The 21,404-nt window shown below is 48.4% G+C and overlaps 1 protein-coding gene across 2 annotated transcripts in view; it reads right to left on the reverse strand.

Annotated features, from left to right (window-relative positions):
- The window catches only part of THOC1 (THO complex subunit 1), a 334,223-nt gene that overhangs the window by 161,578 nt on the left and 151,241 nt on the right, over positions 1 to 21,404 (reverse strand). For both annotated transcript variants that reach the window (XM_078687449.1, XM_078687448.1), the window contains exon 11: positions 14,605 to 14,736. In XM_078687449.1, the coding sequence (XP_078543575.1) occupies positions 14,605 to 14,736 (132 nt within the window). The remainder of the gene's footprint in view (positions 1 to 14,604; positions 14,737 to 21,404) is intronic.

The raw sequence follows: 21,404 nt of genomic DNA on the forward strand, positions 1-21,404 counted from the left end.
TTTTAGTTTGACAACATATGCGGATGATATGCAAATTGTGGTGTCTCTTCTTCCATCTGAGGCAAAAGGCACGGCTCGCCGTTTTAAAGAGTGTATGAACGCCGTAGGGTCTTTGATGGCCCAAAACTGCCTTAAATTAAACTCTAGCAAGACGGAGGTGTTATGCTTCGGCAATTACCCTAATTTGTGGACACCAGAATGGTGGCCAGACACCCTGGGCCCACTTCCTGCCCCAAACAGGAAGGTTAAAAACCTAGGTGTATGGGTGTACCAGAAGCTCAATTTTAAAGACCAGATAAACGCAGTGCACTCGGCCACGTACTTTGTGCTCAGGTCCTGCAAGAAAATTCTGTCATATTTACCTACAAAATGCCGAAAAACAGTTATCACCTCCCTCACCAGGTCGAGGCTAGACTACTGCAATAGTCTTTATTTTAACATCCAGGAAGGATTATTGCAGCGGTTGCAGCTCCTGCAGAATGCCGCTGCCAGACTGGTGTGGGCATCCCAAAATACGCCTCAATAGCGAAAGAGTTATAGAAGTTGCACTGGCTGCCAGTTAGGAAGCGTACCCGGTTCAAGGCTGTGTGTCATGTTCATAAGGCACTTTACGGAGAAGGACCGGCATATCTAAAAGAGCGACTGTACTAGTATACTCCAAATAGACAATTACGTTCATCTGATGCCAAATTGGTTTATGTGCCGTTTGTAAAAATAAAAAAAGCCACATGGGGTGGCAAAAGCTTTGTAGTTAATGCAGCTAGAGCCTGGAATCAGCTTCCTCTCTATCTGAGAGGTGTCAAACTTTTTGGCTTTTCAAAAAGCCTTAAAACTTGGTTGTTTGTGGACTAGATTGACTCGGGTTTTCATTCCTCAGGAAGTTTCACATAGCGCCAGGACACCTAGGGGTAACAGTGCATTCAATAAATGCCATAACATAACATTAATGACATTGGGAATCACTTTGTTCATAACTATATACACAATATAACCGGCAATATATTTACCAGACTTTAACACCATTATTAAGTAAGATGCCGCCTTGTGTGGAAACCTAAGGGTCTATTAATTCTCCCAACAATAGTGCATGTAAGTACTGCTCATGATAACAGATTCAGTGGCAATTAGGCTGGAAAGGATCGAAAATCTTGCTTTTTAATCAACCGTGTAGAGGTATGGCTTTCACGCTGATATAATGCAACTTGCCCGCTTTATTGTTACAATTAATTAAATGTGACACCAATATTAGCAAATATCGCATTTTGTTTATTAAGAATAGTAATTGGCGTTTTACATAGGCGCGATTGCAAATTTAAATAACCGGATGTCCTAGTGATATGTAATTTGCGATGTAATTTCCCCGTAATTAGAATCTGACGCTGGGTCCGCAAGTTTAATAATTTATTGATACAAAAATGTGTCTAGGATTATTACCCTATTCCGTTTTCAATGGCCACCAGGAACAGCAATTTATCCATCGCCATTCTAAGATGGTGACGACCGTTAATGAGGAATTAGGCCTGTGAGTCCCTAATTTATGTTCAAGTTGGAAATGTTCAGCTATGGAGGACACGGCCAGTCTGTTTAGTGCCTGTATCCGGGCTAATGGACGCGCACACGAAAAAAACGCTAATATACAAGTCTCCGGTAAGAGAAGGATCATTACGACTAATCTTATAGTAGTAACTTTAAATATATTGGATTTGCGGTATATTAATGGGGATCTACTTTTTCTTTTGATTATGATTCCTGCAGATACTGAAAGGGATTTGGAAACAGAATAAGTCTTTCTATATTCTCGTATTGTAGCCCGAGTGGAGTAATCTGGGGTACACTTTGGAGATTTCGACCATAGGGTGAGTGTGTCACTTTGCTTTTACTGTGATATGGTGCTTTATGTCGCGAGTTACTGTGGCCTACGCAAATCGATAGTGGACGCGATTTTTTATTACTTTAGATACCCCATTTGTGGAATGAGAATATTTTAACATTTGTGGACTGCATAAGAAATCGGCAACTGAATCCTTCAAAATCGTACTAGGATTTTAGGAGGTATGTGTTAAAGATTTGATTTATGAATAAGATTATTGGAATTGTTGCTCGGAAATTCTCAGTTTTTGTTATTGATAGGTGCGTATGTCTCTGTTCCCTTTGACCTATTAGGAGCCCTTGAGCAATCATTGGAATTTAGCAGGTATTATGTTTGTTTTTTGTATCACAAACATTATCGGCATGTATTGTTGTCAAGGGATATTAAGTATAAATCAATGAAAAGTCACTGGTAGGATGTGTAGACAAGTTACAGTCACGATTAATTGTAAATAACTTGAATAATTAAATGTGACTATGGACTTATAAATCTTAATAAGAAATCCGAACAATACTAAAATGGCTTGGTGACTATTTAGGCTGTCACAAAATTAGGTATAATATTGTCTATATTGCCTTTCCACTGGGTGCCGCACATGCACGTATATGATGAATATATACTGTATGTACAATTACAACAAAGGTATTTTTGTTATGTTTTAGCCCTGAGGAAGTTGCAAGGGGTAAATCCCTCGTCTGCGACAAAACGAGCTGGTGTGTGGCTAAAAAGAATTTAAGAACACAGAGGAGCAAGAATCCCAGCATTTTTCTTTATTATGAAATAACTGCTTAATATAAGCTTTGAATGTATTGTTGCGTGCCTTGAATCTGGTTAAAATATTTTTTCAATCTTTTTGATTGATAAACGTGGAAGGTTGGGTGTTCTCTCGCTTTCAAGAGCACCACACTGATTGATTTTGAGAAAACTAAATAGTGTACTCCATGTGTAGCGCCTGAGACACACACACCTACATCAGTAGAATCCTTCATCCTTTGGTCAGGTGAAAGTGGTAATGATGGTGAATTTGATGGTGTAATAAGCAAATTGGGATCAGTGGGGAAGTAGGTGGAATTTAAGGGGGAGAAATGTTAGAACCCACACTTTTCCTTTTGAGAGGAATATGGTAGTCCTCCTGCTGGTGTATTTTCTGTTTTATTTAGGTCGAGGACCGTCGCACTGCGTAGCACGCAGTGGGCGGAGCCGAAGATTTTATGTTTTTTAGTTAGGGGGCTTGAACCCGCCCCTCTTCTCCATTGGCTGGCTTCCTAAACGGAGGCCAGCCATTGGAGCAGAGGGGCATCACTCGGTTCAAGCCCCGTCTTTTTTGGATTCGGGGGCGTGTTTTTTGCGTTCTTTCTATCTGTGATGTCATCCGTCACTCAGCAAAAAACACGCCCCCGATTCCGAAAACTTCGGACCTTTGCGGTGTACCGTCGTTTCAATCTCCCCATCTGGCTGGTCTCCCCCCTCGTTTGTGCGCATGCGTATCAGTAAACGCATGCGCAGGATGCTCTTTTTAGGTTTCGGCCTCTCGATAAACACATACAAAATCTCCCGTGGCGTGGTGCACTGCACTCGTCACCCTGGCGTGTACCCTCTTATACCCCTAGCACATAGGCAAATTCCCAGGCGTGGCGCGCAGCGCTTCTTACCCTGACTGCACCATCTTACCCCGTCCCCTAGCACATAAGCAAACTCCAGGCTTGCCTCCCGAACCTCTCACCCTGGCGCGCACGCCCTGATACACCGGCACATACCGTGCTTTTATATTGTTCGTGGCGCGGTATTTTTCACCATCTGTTTTACAGTTCTGTACAGCACGCCACTTTGGAAGGTGTGAGAGCTCGTATTCTTACTCTTTGCTATTGTTGAGCAGATTGTGGGGTAGAGAAGAGTGGACTGACAACTAGTCCTTTTACTGCAGGAACAAAATAACATTGCTAAAAAAATAAAATCTGAAGCATGGACTTAGAACTGGATGGAGAACCCTTGTTACAATTGGCAGAGTAGAAGGAGCATGTTATCACTTTTTAGTGCCACAACATACTCATCCACAGATACATATTTAGACTGTTTCCTAGAAGAAAAAAAACCTGAAACTAGTTATACCTGTACAAGCTTGTGGGGCTCTGTGTGTGGGGGGGGGGGCTCTGTGTGTGGGGGGGGGGGCTCTGTGTGTGTGGGGGGGGGCTCTGTGTGTGTGGGGGGCTCTGTGTGTGTGGGGGGCTCTGTGTGTGTGTGGGGGGGGCTCTGTGTGTGTGTGTGGGGGGGCTCTGTGTGTGTGTGTGGGGGGGCTCTGTGTGTGTGTGTGGGGGGGCTCTGCGTGTGTGTGGGGGGGGCTCTGCGTGTGTGTGTGGGGGCTGTGCGTGTGTGGGGGGCTCTGTGCGTGTGTGGGGGGCTCTGTGCGTGTGTGGGGGCTCTGTGCGTGTGTGGGGGCTCTGTGCGTGTGTGGGGGGCTCTGTGTGTGGGGGCTCTGTGTGTGGGGGCTCTGTGTGTGGGGGCTCTGTGCGTGTGTGGGGGCTCTGTGCGTGTGTGGGGGCTCTGTGCGTGTGTGGGGGCTCTGTGCGTGTGTGGGGGCTCTGTGTGCGTGTGTGGGGGCTCTGTGTGCGTGTGGGGGGGCTCTGTGTGCGTGTGGGGGGGCTCTGTGTGCGTGTGGGGGGGCTATGTGTGTGTGGGGGGGCTCTGTGTGTGTGTGGGGGGCTCTGTGTGTGTGGGGGGGGCTCTGTGTGTGTGTGGGGGGCTCTGTGTGTGTGGGGCTCTGTGTGTGTGTGTGGGGCTCTGTGTGTGTGTGTGGGGGGCTCTGTGTGTGGGGGGGCTCTGTGTGTGGGGGGGCTCTGTGTGTGGGGGGGCTCTGTGTGTGGGGGGGCTCTGTGTGTGGGGGGGCTCTGTGTGTGGGGGGGCTCTGTGTGTGGGGGGGCTCTGTGTGTGGGGGGGCTCTGTGTGTGTGGGGGGGGTCTGTGTGTGTGGGGGGGGTCTGTGTGTGTGGGGGGGGTCTGTGTGTGTGGGGGGGTTTGTGTGTGTGTGTGGGGGTCTGTGTGTGTGTGGGGGTCTCTGTGTGTGTGGGGGTCTGTGTGTGTGTGGGGGTCTGTGTGTGGGGGGGGGTCTGTGTGTGTGTGGGGGTCTGTGTGTGTGTGGGGGTCTGTGTGTGTGTGGGGGTCTGTGTGTGTGTGGGGGTCTGTCTGTTTGGCTCTGTGTGTGGATCGTCGGAAGCGCCGGAGGGACGCGGCATCAGTGGCTCGACACAATCCGAGCCCTGGGTGGACACGTGATCACTTGACACAGGGTCCGTTGCATGATCGCTGGTACGTGATGTCCGGGCGATCATAAGGTCCTTTAAATTGATAAGGCGTGAAGATTGAGAATAGAGAACCCCATCATTTGCCCTAATGAAGTTGTTGAAATTGGAGCAACGAAACATGTCGGCTCTAAATAAACAATGATGGTATACAATTAACCATTTTTTAATTGGGAGGCTTTGCAGCATTAGAATAAAGATAGACAGCTAGCAAACCCCACACAAATTTTATCTTTTTTCTGAACCAATTCTTGTGGTTCACCTTTTATGGGGTCATGGTATTACTAAATGTAGTTGCACAATAAGTGTTGGTACTTGTTCACTGTTGGTCTATATGTCACTATTCTCACGCGTGCACATTTGAATGTCTTTGTGTACTTTCCTTTTTCTTCACACAGAGAGTGACCAATGATGAGAAGTGGGTATACCGGTGATTGCTAACCGGGAACCCCCTCGGGTGATTCGACCGTGAGGCACTCTCTCTGCTCTCACTTCAATTTTCTTAATTTTTTGGTTGCAGTGAGTAGTGGCTCTGTGTGTGTGTGTGGGGGGGGGGCTCTGTGTGTGGGGGGGGGGGCTGTGTGGGTGTGGGTGTGTGTGTGTCTCTGTGTGGGTCACTCTGTATGTGTGTGTGGGTGGCTTTGTGTGTGTGGCTCTGTGTGGGTGTAAATGCAATAGGTCATGCATTTGCGAGCAATTAAGCTATTGGCATTGTAAATGACAATGCCATTTATTTAATGATTAAGCTATTGGCAATGTAAATGACAATGCCATTTATATAGGATTAAAAAAAAAAAGTCATGAGCAATGCCAATAGCTCTACCTTTAATAATGCCGAGACCATTGCATTGTAAATGCTTGTTTGGAAGAGTGGCATTGGATATGTCCTGTATCAGGGTTGATCACTATTTTTTTCTGCTTTAGATCCGAAGGCGTGGCATCGGGTTGGGGCTCTTTAGACTGAGTGTCTTTATCTTCCGTTGCCGGTTTTTGTCTCCAAGCCTTTTGGAGCCGAATGTGTTGGTTCGGCATCGGAGTCGGGCCGGCTCGAGCCCGAGCCGGAAGGCTTTTCTTTGGGTTTCAGAGCCGTGCCTGAGGGCAGGATGTCAGAAACTTTTTGTCGGTGCCAACCTTGGCCCGAAGGCAGAGGAGGGATTGGAACCTTTGTCTTTGGTTGTTGAGGAGGGCAAAGGGGTATCTTTACTCACGGTACATTAACCCAGAGTAACCTACTCCTCTTCTTCCATGTCGGAGTCGAAAGGAGATATGTGCTTCCTCCTCGGCTCCTTGAGCTTGATGTTCTGTGTCGGAATCTTCGGCAAAGATGTCCACTGCGGAGCCGCTCTGGTATTGGTTCTCATGACGTTGAGCCCCACTATTAGGAAGTCTTTTTCGATCAAAACGATCAGCACGCCTCGCAGTCTCTCGCCGTGTTCCGGGGACAGTTAGATGTTGCACAGTTCGTGCAAGTTGGTGCGTTGAAATTTAGCCCGACAACCGGGGCAGAACTTGAAGGGAGTCCGTTCCATCGACTGCTGGCGCGGTCGGCGTGGGTAGGCCCGACAGCCCGCTACGAGTTTTCCAATCAAAGTTATTCGAGGTGAGACGATACGCGACGGTTGGGGAACCGCGATCGATAACAATACCGTTGAGGGTAGTGGATTGCACGTCGAAGGGGTCTGAGAAACGGTGCCGAACCGGAGCGCAGCAATACACATCCGAACCCGATGGCAGAAAAAAACAATCTAACGATGGAGTCGATGCCCATGCGCACTTTCACCAAAAGAAGGAGTCACCTACCTCATGACTGGAAAGACTTCTTCAAAGAAAAACAAAGTGCAAACATCCGGACCCAACACTAGATGGCGAGCTAAGCACACATGCCTCGGACATATTATTTAGTTGTATATTACCAAGCCAGGCCTGGTACAGGTAAGTGTAATACAACTTTACAAGAATAATGCAGTTACATACCATTTGAATGAAGATGAATACAATTGGATTGGTTACAGGTAAGTCACTTGTTAATAAAACACTTGGAATTACTTTTCAGTTACTATTGAGATTACTTTGAAAGATATTTTTCAGATGAATTTTAAGTTATTGTTTCTGCCCAGTGTGATATGCCTAGATACCACAGTGGGATATTTACTAGATAAAAGGTGATAAAATCAGTTTTTACAAAAACACAATTTATTATGTTTTCATACAAAAACACCCTCAACACGTGGAAGTTTTTCAGAGGAAAACGGTCAATGCAATCCTATGGAGAAAAATTCGGCTATCGGTTTGCAGGTAAGTAAACGGTTTTTGGTGTTGAGTTTCTGGGGTTAGAACCAGGGTTCTCTCCAGGCTCGAGGATGCACTCAAAAAGCACCCTCATCGGCAGACGGGTGCAGAGTACTGAGGGGCAATGTTATCCAATGGGGGCCTCTGGTTGGTGGCTGCAAACGGGCAGGCCAATTGGCTGTGGGAGCAAAGCTCCTAGGGTTTAGTTCATGGCAAAGGGGGATCAGAGTCAGCACACAAGGTGCATCCACAGCGGCACACGGGCGGCCAGGTGCAGAGTGCTGATTTGGCAGCAGGTGCCCTGCTGTTTTCAATGAGAGTTGTTAGGTCTTGCTGAGCCAGCGCATGTGCTGCCCAGCGAGAAATTTAGTGAGTGGCTTTTGAAAGTGCAATCAAAGGCTTTTCCTGGCCTCAAGCTTGCGTGCACGTGCTCAGCCACCATGTGGGTTTCTGTCAAGGCTCATTAAGCCTTGCGTGCCTCTCTTAACGCTTCAATTCCCTCCCCCCCACCACAGATCGCGTCACTCTGCCGGCCTCCACACCCCCCGCCTCTCTATACTGCAGCAGGCCGTAGCGTAAAAACATAGGTGTGTAATTCTTTCCTCACGCGCTCATACAGCCAGCTGTTACGTTCTGGCATTTGCCACATACTTATTAGAGTTAAGTAAAAAGCGGGAGGGCAGCACCCATTAGAGTATGGCATTGTGCACCATGTTTTCAGATTCTCACAGAGACATTGGAAAGCATCTAAAAACTGCACATGACCGCCTGAATAAGTAATTCTCACTGGTAAATACATGCTGGGTTTGTGTATGCATTTGCCATGTCCGTGTCACTCTCGGAATGGGCGTGTGAATTTATTTCTTTTTAAGCATACTCAATGTTTATTCGTATTCAGAGCGCTGATACGCAATGCTGTATGAGCGGAGGTGGGCATTTAAGATGGCCGCAGAGGACTGTAACAGAGTGCTGGCTTTTGGCGTGCCAAACAACTGAAAGGCTCAGAGTTGCACATTATTGACACTGCAGAACCAAACCGAGCCCGGCGCTGCAAATCACACTACATTTGTGACTTGGGGCCTTGCAATACCAGGAAATTCACAGAGAGGGAGATGTGGGCTCGATAGTCAATAACTCAGCTTTGACAGTATTAACAGTGCAGCATTAACAGTGCTCAGCCACACCTCTATCTTCGAGAGAATGTCTAGTGATTCCCAGGATTTACCAATTGCATTGGGAGCGTCCATATCTGGAGTAAACCTCAACTGTCCCTTTAAGAAGGATTTAAAGACTGAGATATTAGGTCAAGACCCAGTGGGTTCAATCATTCTGCTATTCTGTCCACAGTGCTTAATTTGTAAAAAAAAAACAATGACAATTGCAGAATGTTTTTCTAAGAGCTGGTCGACCAAGCTATAAATAAAGTCAAGTTATATTCTGTTAGCTTCACTTATCCTAAATTGTGTTTCTGTCTGGGTTCCTTAGGTCCAACTGTGGCAGGACTAATCAAGTCAAGTCAAATATTGCTTTATTCGAGGTTCGCTCATAAAAGCACATACAGTCTCCGATATAAAATCGTTTTTAGAAAGCATTTCAGTTAAAAATAGGACTTGATTTACAGAGAAATAGTTTAAAACATAAATATCATTACAGGATAAAAATTTACAGATAAAATTTACAGATAAAAATTGCAAGTATAAAAAATGCAGACTGACTGGTAATACAATAAAAAAGACAATCAAGTGCCTAGAAACCTCTGTCTAATAGTCCATGAACAGCCAAGATATTTAGCTGTAGCTATTACTAGAGGCAGAAAAGTGCTAGTGCGTATGATTCTTAGAGCTACAACACTGCTAGTGGTACCCAAGTTCTTGCACATTGGTGTTAACCAGATGCGTCTGGGGTCTGCGTAGGTCGTGCAGGCAAATAAAAAATGGCCAATTGTTTCCTTGGGGGCTCCACAAGCTGGACAGTTATTGATAAATGGGCCTCCCCACCTGCCTGTCAGAGATCTAAGGGGAAGGGCACCTGCTCTAAGTTGAAAAAGGAGCTTCCTGTCCCTTGGTCTGGTTATAGCGTCCCAGTATGGTTCAAGACTGGGGATCAACTTTGCTTCTAAGAATCCTCCAGCCATAGACGCTGCATTAGTACTACTCCAGTACCGAGCGGCCACCTTCTCCCAGTAGATTTCTTTTAGGACTTTTTTGGTTGGGAAAGTAGTTCCCACTGGGTTTTCCCAATGCGTCCGAAGACCAAGTTCACCCAGTGTTACACTAAGTGATTTCAGCCAACCAATTTTGTGGAACACGTCCGCTTTAATAATATCTTGGAACCCCTCAGCATAATGAAAAAGCTCAGGTGTAGTCCAGAGCCTCCGCCAGTATAAGATTGGACGAAGCATGGCCAAATCTACAAATCTACCAAAATCTACCTAAATCTACAACAACCTTCCTGCCCAAGTCATACCCAAGTATAAAACCTAATCAATTCTGCTCCTATGACGCCCATTATCGAAAGTGCTTACCCCTGCCTTGTCGCTCATGGTCCTCCCATTTAGTGCCCTTAGACCCCTTTCATAGCATATAGCATTTAAACATATAACATCCTCCGACCAGCGAGAAACAGGTTTCAGATCTAATTTGGGGACCCCCCATTGCCCGTCCTCTTCATCCCCAGCAAAATCATCATAGATAGCCAGGGGTTTGAAGGTTCGGTTTAAATCACCAGCTATCACAATATTATTATCCTGGGAGTGGGTTTCAAGGAGGGAACCCAAAGCCACTAAAACCTCTGACCTCCCACCCCTGTTACCCCTGGCATAAACATTGTAGATGTCAAGCTGTCCCAGGGGGCCCAAATCCACTCTAATAAGTTGGATATCTAATCTACCACCTTGACAATGAGCGAAAGGCTCTGTCGGACCCAAATGGTTAAGCCAACCATAGGTCGCCCCATGGCGCCCTTTGATGCTGGAACAGAATAATTTAGATATCCCTGGGCAAAAGATGGTTCAAACAGCCACGTCTCCTGGAAGATACACATATCAAAACTGTTTACAAAACTTAACCAATCCTGGGATTCCTGTCTAAAACGCATCCCAGCAATGTTCCATGAGACTAGCTTGCTCACACCATCCCTAGTGCTGTCAGTTGGTCTTAAGGGAGTGATTACAGGGGTAGTAGTAAGCTGCCCTGGATCTAGTTCACAAGAGGTACCTAGGTTCGTGTTTATTATAGAACTCATCCCACTCCTCGTACCTACCCTTAGATTGGAGTTCAAGGAGTGGGCAGCACCCAACAGTTCCCTACCAACTATCTCTGTTACATCCATGGGTTTCTCACCATTCAAGACCACCAGATTTCCCCCGTTTACTATCAATGAGTCTAGTGCATGTCAATCGTTAATATCCAGCCCAGAGCAATTTCTCTCACTTACTCTACCCATGATGTTAGGAGTGGGCACCAGAATTTGGGGGCACGATTTCCTTAGCTGGATCTGCTATTGAGCCGGGGCGCTAGTTCTAAACTCCAATGCAAAGAGATTATCAGCAAGGGATGCAGATTTCAGAGTTAACTCAATAGAGTTGCATTTATAATTAGGGGAACTTATCCTTTTTGCTACCAGAATATCGTCCCTGATCACCGAGCGTCAGCCTCTAACGTGGCGCAGCCAGTGAATGGCTTTGTTAGTTAGGGAATCTGGGTGCTCACTATCACCAGATCTCGCTTTTTCAAGTTTGGGGACATTAGTCATGTATATTTTATTCTTTTGGGGATGGGCTTTACTAGCAACAGTATTCCCTTTGTTCCCTGGTGCGTTGGCCTCTGCAACTTTCGCACTCACAGCTACCCCAATACTATTTTTTGCCCTCCTGCTACACAATCAAATTTCTGTTGTAACTCGGGTCCCCTCCCCGCTCCTCTAGAGCTTTGTGTGATTGGCCCTTCATTTCTACCTTTCGGGGGTGGACGGGCAGATCTGGATACAGTAGCATGCGCCGTGGATAAGTCATTATGCTTATCCGTGGTCTGGGTTTGGTGTACCTTGCTTACTTCGCTTGATTTTATAGGGAAGACATTTCGTGCTATTGGGGTCACGTTAGGGAGGGTCTTTTTTACTCCCTCGTGCTTATCATTGACCATAGTAGTTAAATTTTTGAATTAACCGCTTCAGCGCGGCGCAGATTCCTGCGCTGTGCTGAACGTTCCATTGGGCTTATGGAACCATGACGGAACGGTTCCGTCATGAGCACAGCTCAACCGACGCTCATGACGGAACCGTTCCGTCATGAGCATGGAAGGGGTTAATGACTTCAATGACTCCATTTCGTCCCGCAAGAGAATAACAAGATTAGTTAGAGTATTAACTTCCACAAACATTGCTTTATCCCTACTGATGTTGGAAGTTAGAGGGGCAGAGAGCTCGCTGTGAATGTCGGCCAGGACTGCAAACCTATTACCAAGAAGTACCTGGGGGGCAGGGGGCGATGGCAGATTCTCACTCTCTGGATCGAGGTGGATATTCTGGCCCTCGTTACTGGGAGCCTCGTTAGATGTAATCGGACAGCCCCCGATATGATTGACAATGCCCTCCTTAGGTTTTCTTTTTGCCCTAAACATATCTGGAATAATTGGGCGTTCTGCAGGGTCATTTACTGATTTTAAAATTACGCCCCATTATCACTTGCGACATTACCGCAAGTATAGCCTTGGTCAGCCACAAGGATCTCCCTGCAGTCATCCACAAGATTATTTATGCGATCAATTACACAATTTGCAGCGGCGTGGCTAGCCCCCTTCGTTGCTTTCCTTCCTTTACGGTGTTTCGGGGGGTTGCCAGCACCACTGCCCCCCTCCATAGTTTTATGTTTCCCCATGAAACCTATAGACAGGCTACTTTACTAAATACAGTAGACCTAGCAGCTGGGCCCTGACCTTTAGCAGGAACACCCCCAGTCCACAAGAGTGCAACGAGTTCTTCTTACAGTTTTAAGCCAATGGTAGTTCTTGTTTGGCGGATGTTAGGGAATGGGCCCTGCCCTGTCTCGTCCTGCCCAGGACGGCCACAGACGGCCCGCCCTTGTCCCGGGCTTAGCCCGCACGCTGCCGTGACGCGCGAAGTGACGCGGCTATTTGTGCGCATCCTGGCGCGAACTTCCGGGCTGCGTCTTCCGGGCGCAAGGTCTTGTGGGGCTTGGAGTTTGTCGTGGGCTCAGAAGCTCTCCCCCACTCGGCGGCCGCACATATTGATGGAAACGTGCGGCGGCGGGGGATGAGCGGGGGCACCAGAAAAGAGAGCGGGTCCGGCAGAGATTCAGGCTCGTTGGTCCCAGGCAGCAGGTAAGGGTCTCGAGGCCGGGGCAAAGCGTCATGCTCCACCGAAAGCGACGCGGCTATTTGTGCGCCTCCTGGCGCGATCTTCCGGGTGCAAGGTCTTGTGGGGCTTGGAGTTTGTCGTGGGCTCAGAAGCTGTCCCCCACTCGGCGGCCGTACATATTGATGGAAGCGTGCGGCGGCGGGGGGTGAGCGGGGGCACCAGAAAAGAGAGCGGGTCTGGCAGAGATTCAGGCTCGTTGGTCCCGGGCAGCAGGTAAGGGTCTCGAGGCCGGGGCAAATATTAACAAGCATTGGCATAGACAATAGGTCTCGCTTTTGGGACCTTATAAGTATTTAGTTATGCAGCACAATATCCTTGATGCAACAACATCAACTGTTGCATGGCTAAACACTTATAAGGTCCCAAAGGCGAGACCTATTGGCTATGCCAATGCTTGTTGGATTTTGGCAGCATGCTCGGTCCAGGAAGCCTTCCGGGAGGAACCAACAGCTGGGCAGGTAAGTTGGAGGACTTGGGAGGGGGGGGGGGATTTAGGTGCACCCCGGGTCCTCTTCTCCAGGGTGCACGGCCCTGAGGGGTGGGGTTGGCAGAGGTGGGCACACCTTCTGGGCTGTTCTAATTTTCCCAGCCTTTCTTCCTGCCGAAAAGGAGGGGAGACAGAAAGAGGGCCTGCTCCTGATAGCAGAAGAGGCTGGGGGTCGTGTTACAAAGGCAGCAAGGTCTTTGAAGCTCCCCCATCACAGATGGCTCTTCTTGACCTGGGGGAGGTGTGAATACCTCCGACCAGGAAAGGCTTTGTTTCTGGGCTCAGGGAGCAAAGGCTCCCACCCCAGGGGTCCAGAAACATGTCTCATGGTGGCAGGCTGGTGTTTACCAGTCAGATAATCCACCAGAAGCTGGTCGTTTTTCAGGGGGTTTATTATGCTGAGAAGTTTGCTACCAAACCTCCCAGAATTCAGTAAAGCCATTATGGTGCTGTGGAGTTCATAATGACAAACTCCCAGACCATATACTCTTTATGGCTTTATTGCACTTACAATGTCTAAGAATGGACTTAGACACTGTAGGGGTACAGTGTTCATGCAACTGTACCCTCACCAGTGGTATAATGCATCAAGCTAGATGGGTGTCTTCGCTATACCATAGGCAGTGGATTGCAGGCATGGCACATAGGAATGTGTGCCAATTCGACTCCACTTTTCTCTGCACCAAAACATGCAGCCTGCAATGGCAGTATGTGTTTTCCCGGTACAGGACCTCTAAGGGTGGCACAATATGGGCTGCAGCCCTTCGAGGCCTTCCCTGGTCACAGTGCCTTTGGTACCCAAGTACAAGGGACTTACATGTGGGCAAAGAGATGCCAATTGGGGGATACAATGGTACAGTTTTGGTAAAGAACACATGCCCTGGGAACCTGATTGGCAGGGAGCCAGGGTACATCAAGCGAAAGTGCATCAGTAGTCTGGCAAAAAGTGTGTGTGCGTGGGGGGGGGGTGGTTACTGCAACAGAAACCCAGCTTCCTACAGATACAAGAGCTAATTCAGCCTCCATTCACCGTTCACAGAATTACCTTCAAACTAATGTCTGCATTTGGACTCCATAACATCACATTTTTTTTAGAGTCGAAAACTGCAATCTATCCCTGACCTGTGCAACAACAGTCTTCTTAACCTACTTTTTATTCATACTTTTAATTTGAAGGTTTAGAGCATGCCTCTCAGGTTCTAAAGCACTACTAATCAAGTAGTATAATATTTTCACAACAGCATAGAAGTGAGATGGACCTTTCTTTTGCAGGTACTGAAGCACTACCTTTTCACTGGTCAGGAATTTTGCGAAGTAGACGTGGTCCCCTCCTGCTCTTAGCTCTTCCAACTTCTTCCTGGAGGCCTGCGTATCATCCAACTTGTAGCTTTTGAAAACAGCTAATACCTCTTCTGAATACTGAAACAAAAAATAGAAAAGTTGTACTCAAATGGTATAACGAAAGGGGGCATATTTACAAGGGCTCTGTGCCACAGGAACATCACTTTAATTGACGTTCCTGTGGCGCAATGCCCTGCTCCACATTTACAAGGTGGTGTTAAGCCACTTAATGTGGCTTAACGCCATCTAGTAAATATGCCCCTTACTGCAGCAGTCCGCTGCGGCAAAGAGGCGGGCAATGGGTGTTGCTGTGGCGATTTCACTGCAATAGCCATTGCTTTTTTATGCTGCCCCCTATTTACAAGGGGGGCAAAAATATGGGGCTGCGCCAAAAATAAGACCAAGTAAAACCTGGTCTTAAACGGGCGCAGCAAGGATAAATGAATAATTTCTCCTTGTGTTTGCTGTTTCTATGTGTGCTGTATTATGCAGCACACATTGAAACAGCAAACCACCATTAGTGTTTGATGGAAGCTGGCTCTGTATATACTATACCAAAGTAAGGTATAGTGTGCACAGAGTCCAGTGGAACTCCAAAGGTAGGCAGAGGTAAAGTTAGATAGCACCTTACTCTCTATTGTGGTTGTGTGGTCGAGCAGTATCAGAGGACAGTGTTAAGCATTTGGTGTTTTGTATAAAAATATTCTTTTAGTCATTTTATTTCCTAGAACCAAGCAAGCCTGGCACAGGTGAGGGATAAATACTTTGCAATAAATATACAGATTGTAACACAGTTTGAATTGCAATTGTAAATGTACTTCGATTTGTTTACAGTAGTGTTACTGATAATGCAATGCTTTTCAGAATACAGTACATATACTTTAAATAGGATTTTGAGGAAAATTACCGGTAAGTTTCTTTTGAGACTACTTTTTTTACACAGTTTAGTACACCTGGATACTACACTGGGACATTTCCTGTAAACGGGTAAGTAAAATCGTTTTTATTAGTTAGTACAATTTTAAAGAATTTCTTTAGGTTTTCAAACTCCACATTTATAAACTTTTCCAAGAAAAACAGTCAATGTTATCCTATGGAGGCAAGTAGTGTTATCGGTTTTAAGGGAAGTATTCAGTAGTGGGAGTTGAGGTTCTGGGGGTAGACTCAGAGGTCCCCCAGGGTCAGGGATGCACTTTTTTTTGTTTTTGTTTTGTCAAATCTGTTTATTGGCATTTCAAACAAAGGTTCACAGTGCATTAGACATTTCAACAGTGTCATCTCAGTAATTGGGCATGGTAGATACACAGCCAGCGACATCATAACATACAAATAAGGAATGCTATGTCACGGGCGTGATAGGTGAAAAAGATAACCGCACATTACTAGCACAGGCGCATATTGCCGGGGCAGCCGCCCCAATTGAAGTCCATGACTGTCCACGCGCTAAGCTTGCTGGCATTAGCAATATTGGGGGTGGATCAACCCATCACCCGGCTTATGCATAAACATGACCTTACTACGACAACAGTGGATAAACAAGAAACGGGAAAAGGAAGCAAACATCAGGGATGCACTCTTGTTACACCCTCAGCGGCACTAGGGCGGCCGGGTGCAGAGTGCTGAGGCCAAATGTTATCCAATGGTGGATAGGGGGCCTCCGGTTGGTGGCTGCTGACGAGCAGGCCATTTGGTTGTGGGAGCAAAGCTCCTGAACTTTAGCTCAGGGCAAATGGGGAAACAAAGTAGCCCCAAAGGTGCACCCTCAGCGGTACTATGGCAGCCGGGTACAGGGTGCTGTTTCAACGTTGGGCGCCCTGTTTGCAATGGGGAACCTCCAGTTTGCAACGGCACTGCAGGCTCGGGGACAAAGGTCTTCTGGGTGCGACCACCAGTTCGAATGGTAAGTTGGGATGTTGGGAGTTGGTTAGGCACCGTAGGTTTGGCCACCCAAGGCCATGGGGCGTCGAGTGCAAGGGTGCCTTTTAGTGTCGGATCTTCTTACCAGCTCCTGGTCGCGGTTGGGGGGACCTTCTGGATTTAGACTGCAGGCGTCGACTGGAGGCTTGAGGCAGGTCAGGGGTCACCGGATCTCAGGTCAGGATCGAAGGGGAGACCTCCTTGTGGTGTTTGCCCACTTTAGCTCGGGCAGTGGACGGCAGGTGCAGAGTGGTGCGGATTAGCGATGTCAGGCCGGAGCCAGAGGTTGGAGATGAACAAATCCGATGTTCATGGGAGACACAGTCTTTGTGGTTGAAGGCAGGCAGGTTCTCCGGGGTTTTCTAGGTTGCTGGCTGCAGGACACACCGGGATTTCGCAGGAGCAGGTTCACGGTGGAGACAGGCCGGTAGGGCTGGGGCCAACCAAGTCAGTGGGCTTCTTCCTCGTTAGCTTCGGCACAGCTGTTCAGTCCTTTTTTCTTGTAGTTTCTTCTGGTCTGAGGAAGCAAGGTTCAGGGGTGCCCCATAATATTAATTTTAGGGGTGTTACAGGTAGGTAAAAGGTTGGGACCAATGGGTCCCTTCCCTGGGGTGGGCACAGCCCCTATTATGCCACCCTCCAGTGGGAGGGGGGCATAAGCCTTTCCATGGTCGGCTGAGTCCCCCCATCTGCAAGATGGCGGGGACAGTTGTGCTTCACCTCGTCTCACCCACCTGAGGGGTGGAGTTGGAAGAGGTGGGCACACCTCTCTTCCTCACTTGTTTTTCTCGCCGGTTCCCCCATCCAGAGTGGGGGCCAGAAATAGTGGGGACCAGTTGCTGAAAGCAGCAAGGGGCCTGGGGAAGCTCACAAAGGAGGCAAGCCTTTGAAGCTTCGCCTTCGTGGACCCTGCCCATCCTGGGGAAGGAGGCTTGGCACCTCGTCCCAGGATGTGGATTGTTTCAGGCCCCCGAGAGCAGCAGGCTCTCGACCCAGGGGTCCAGAAACATGTCTGGTGGTGGCAGCTGAAAGCAGCCACTCTGCCTGGACACTAGTGGTAGGTAAGTTTTCAGGGGCATCTCTAAGATGCCCTCTGTGGGGGAGGAGCCAAGCTCGCGTCCGAGATGGCCGCGTTTTAGCTCGGCTCCGTTCGCTTTCCTGTTTGGAACGTCTATCCTGTATTTTATCCTGCCCCGGGAAGTACTCTTTGATAGACTATGGAACTACGACATTTCACAGGCTCTTACCGTTTGATCCGTTTGTTCCTGGGTGCCGCGGATCCTGAGCTTCACCCTTGTCTGCTTCGGGGCCTCCGGAGCGAGCGGGCCTGACACTCCTTGGCGGCGCCCGGGCGGGACGGAGCGCTGTGGCCGGCCCTTGGTGGCGGTGTGTGTTCGGTCGGAGAGGCCGATGTGCAATTAGACCGATTACGGCTATCCGGGCCTGATCCGGCGGTCCTGCGGCCTGGTGTTGGGGCGCTGCCTTCCATGGACGGGGTTGACCGTGTATGTGGCTCGTCTCCCCTTTGTTCTCCGGTCCGGCCATTTTGAGTCCCTCCGCCCGGACTCGGAGAACGGAGCCGGTGGCGTGTGGGGAGCCGGCGACCCGCCTTCTTCTGGTGGCCCCCCTTCCTGCTCTGATGGTGCCTCTGCTGGTGGTCGGCTGTATCCTGTTTGCCCCGCTGGTGTCCGGACGGGGGTCGGAGTCTGCCGCGGCCCCGCCGGGCTTCTAAGATGGCGGCCGACCCCATGTCTCTCGGCCTGGCCGAGACTGGCGACGCTGGTCCGCCGCATGGCACGTTTGCTGAATACCGTAAAGGTGAGCCTACGCTTGGCGACATCCTCGCCGCCTTGCGCTCCTGGAGTGCTCCCATGGCCGCGCCTATCATTGACCTGGAGGAGGATCATTTTGCCGGGCCTGCTGGGCCCCCCCCGGTGTGTGCGGCTTCATCTCTGTTGTGTGCTGCTGGAACTTTCCTGGAGGTCGTGGGCCCGGCGGCTGCCGTTGGTGTGGATGTACGGATGTCCGCTGCCCTCCTTCATCCTGTGCTCCCCCCTGTGCAGGGGGTCCGCCGGCCGGGTCCCGTCCGGACCGGCCTTGTTGGATCTCCCTTTCCTTTTTTGCCTCGAATGGCCGAACGAAGATCCTGTGATTGCTCCGCCGGATCGGCTTCCCTCATATGGTCGTCGGAACTGTGCCTGCATTGCCTGAGGTGGTTGCCGTCCTTTCCTGCTCATCCGGGTCGCAATCGATATGACTTGTGTGGATTGCCGATTGGACTCCCTGTTATTCACCTCCTGTTCCACATGATCTGGTTCCTTGTGCGTTGGACGACTACAGCTTGGGATAAACAAGGACAGGGTTGAGATGAACTTGCCTCGGTGGACTGTTATCTTGCGGTATGGTCGGATGATCCGTTTGTAATTGTATGACTATGTTCGATTCTCCTTCATGTTCCTGGAGTTTATCCTTGTGCTTATTGTCTTCCCGTGGGCTCTGAGTATTTTCGGACGGGAGGGTGGGAGCGGATGGGGTTTTGATTATATGGCTCCTCTCCCGTTGTTCTTTCCCTGTTTTCCCTTCTTCTTTTTGTCTTTGTGGTTCTTTCTTACTTTTATCTCTTCTATATTTCGGGTTCTGATTAGGGCGACAGGCACGCTGCCGGGGGGTAGGCCATAGCCTTCTGCAGGGGTGCAGGGTGGGATGTGCGGGGTGGGGGTCCTGTCATGTTGTGTTTTCCCCTCATCTTTTTTTGGTTCTATGGCTCTTATGTATCCCCTTTTTCGAGACGCGGTGTCGGCATGTGGCCCCAAGGGGTGTTTTTGCTAGCATGGGCCTTCTGGTATTCCTGCCGTCACGGTTTACTACGCATTCATTCCTCCTGTTACCACTGGTTCCATGTGCTGGTCTATTCTTGAGTGCTTCGTTAGCCGGGGGGCGCGTGCAGTGATGCTGCGTTCTTACTTCTCCCCCCTTTTTTCCTATGTCCTTTCCCCCCCCCGTTTTTTCCCCTCTCCCCCCTTTTTTTTTTCCCTCCCCTGGGTTGTTGTGGCAGAGGGCTCTTTGTTTTGCAGGCCTAATTTTAGTTTTGTGTATTATTGTGTGTTTTCGTAGTGGTGGGAAGGCGCGGGGCAGCGGTTGCAATTGCCTATTACTGTGGGACTCACGTTCTGCCTTTGCCAAAATGTACCTGTTCTTTTTAAATTTTCCTGTGTTCGATACTTCTGCTTGTTCGCGGCCCACCACGGCCATCTGGACTTTACGGATTGCCCTTATTCTGAGACACCCTTTCTTCTATTATAAAATCAACCTTCTCTCATCCTGTACGTGGTGGTTGCTCGGTGGCTTTTTGCCTTTGCTTCTCGTATGGATTGCTGTGATGTCCTGTGGGAGCTTCTGTATTGCCTGTTATGTTTCCTTTATTGTGGTGGCCGGCCCGATGGGTTGTAGGCCCGTATCTGTGAGCGCTTTCTGTACAATAAAGGTTATAAAAAAAAAAAAAGATGCCCTCTGTGTGCATTTTTCATTAAATCCCACACTGGCATCAGTGTGGGTTTAATGTGCTGAGAAGTTTAATCCCAAACTTCTCAGTTTTCAGTGTAGCCATTATGGTGCTGTGGAGTTTGTAATGACAAACTCCCAGCACCATATACTCTTAATGGCAGCACTGCACTTACAATGTCTAAGAATGGACTTAGACACTGTAGGGGTACAGGGCTCATGCACCTGTACCATCACCACTGGTATAGTGCACTCAGCTAGAGGGGTGACTGATCTATGTCAGGGCAGTGGGTTGTAGGCATGGCACACAGGGATGTGTGCCATGTTGACTCTCCACTTTGTTCTGCACCAAAACACGCAGCCTGCAAAGGCAGTATGTGAGTGTGAAGGTACAGGACCTCTAAGGGTGGCACAATAAGTGCTGCAGCCCTTAGAGGCCTTCTCCGGTTACAGTGCCCTGGGTACCCGTGGTACCATTTACCAGGGGCTGACCTGTGGCAAGAGATGCCAATTGGGTTTAGGCTTCAATGCATTCAAAAATTATGTTTTGAAACTTCTATATGGGCTGCATTCTGCAGCACACATAGGAGTTACAAATCTCCATTATTTATTGTTTATGTGCAGGAAGGAACACCTTCCTGCACATGAACAACGATTCCCTGCAACACAGGCACCCTTGCACTGTGTTCAAGGGTGTCTGCATTGGCATTAGGCAGCTAAATGTAGCAACAATGCTAGGAGAAAAGCAGGGGTGTGCTGGATTTTGTTAACTATGGCGCATCCCTGCGTCTTGAAATTGCTGGAGTGTGGCGTTAGCAATTTTGGCATACCACTGCGATTCGACAGGTTCCTTGTAAGCATGCCACATAGATTCTTACCTGTCGGTGTAGTTTTGCAGCTTTAAGAATTTTCAGTATTCACATGATGTGTATTATTCCACCATCAAGTGGTTGGGTCCGAAATTCTCCTTATAAACTTTTGTCGTTCTACTCTTTTTGTTATTGGTGGGCATCGACGGATCTCCATATGATGTCCCCTTGTGACATAGTCGTGCTTCCTCCGGAAGTGCCTACCTTTGGTTGCCATCTTCAGACTCTTGTTTTTCTGTTCCCTCCTTTCATCTTCTTGGAGGAGGTAGGTGGGTTCGCTAGTGAATCCAGAAAATTCTTCAAGCTGCAAAACTGCACTGATGGTAAGAAACTATACGTTTTGTAGCATGAATCTTTTCTGGATCCACATGGTGTGCATTGATTTTGTAGCAGTTTGTTACTACACCTGTGGTTGGGTTGAAGATAAGCATTGATTTGAAAACAGATATTGTAAGATCC

This window comes from Lissotriton helveticus, chromosome 4_1 (assembly GCF_964261635.1).
Source record: "Lissotriton helveticus chromosome 4_1, aLisHel1.1, whole genome shotgun sequence".
Lineage (NCBI taxonomy): Eukaryota > Metazoa > Chordata > Amphibia > Caudata > Salamandridae > Lissotriton > Lissotriton helveticus.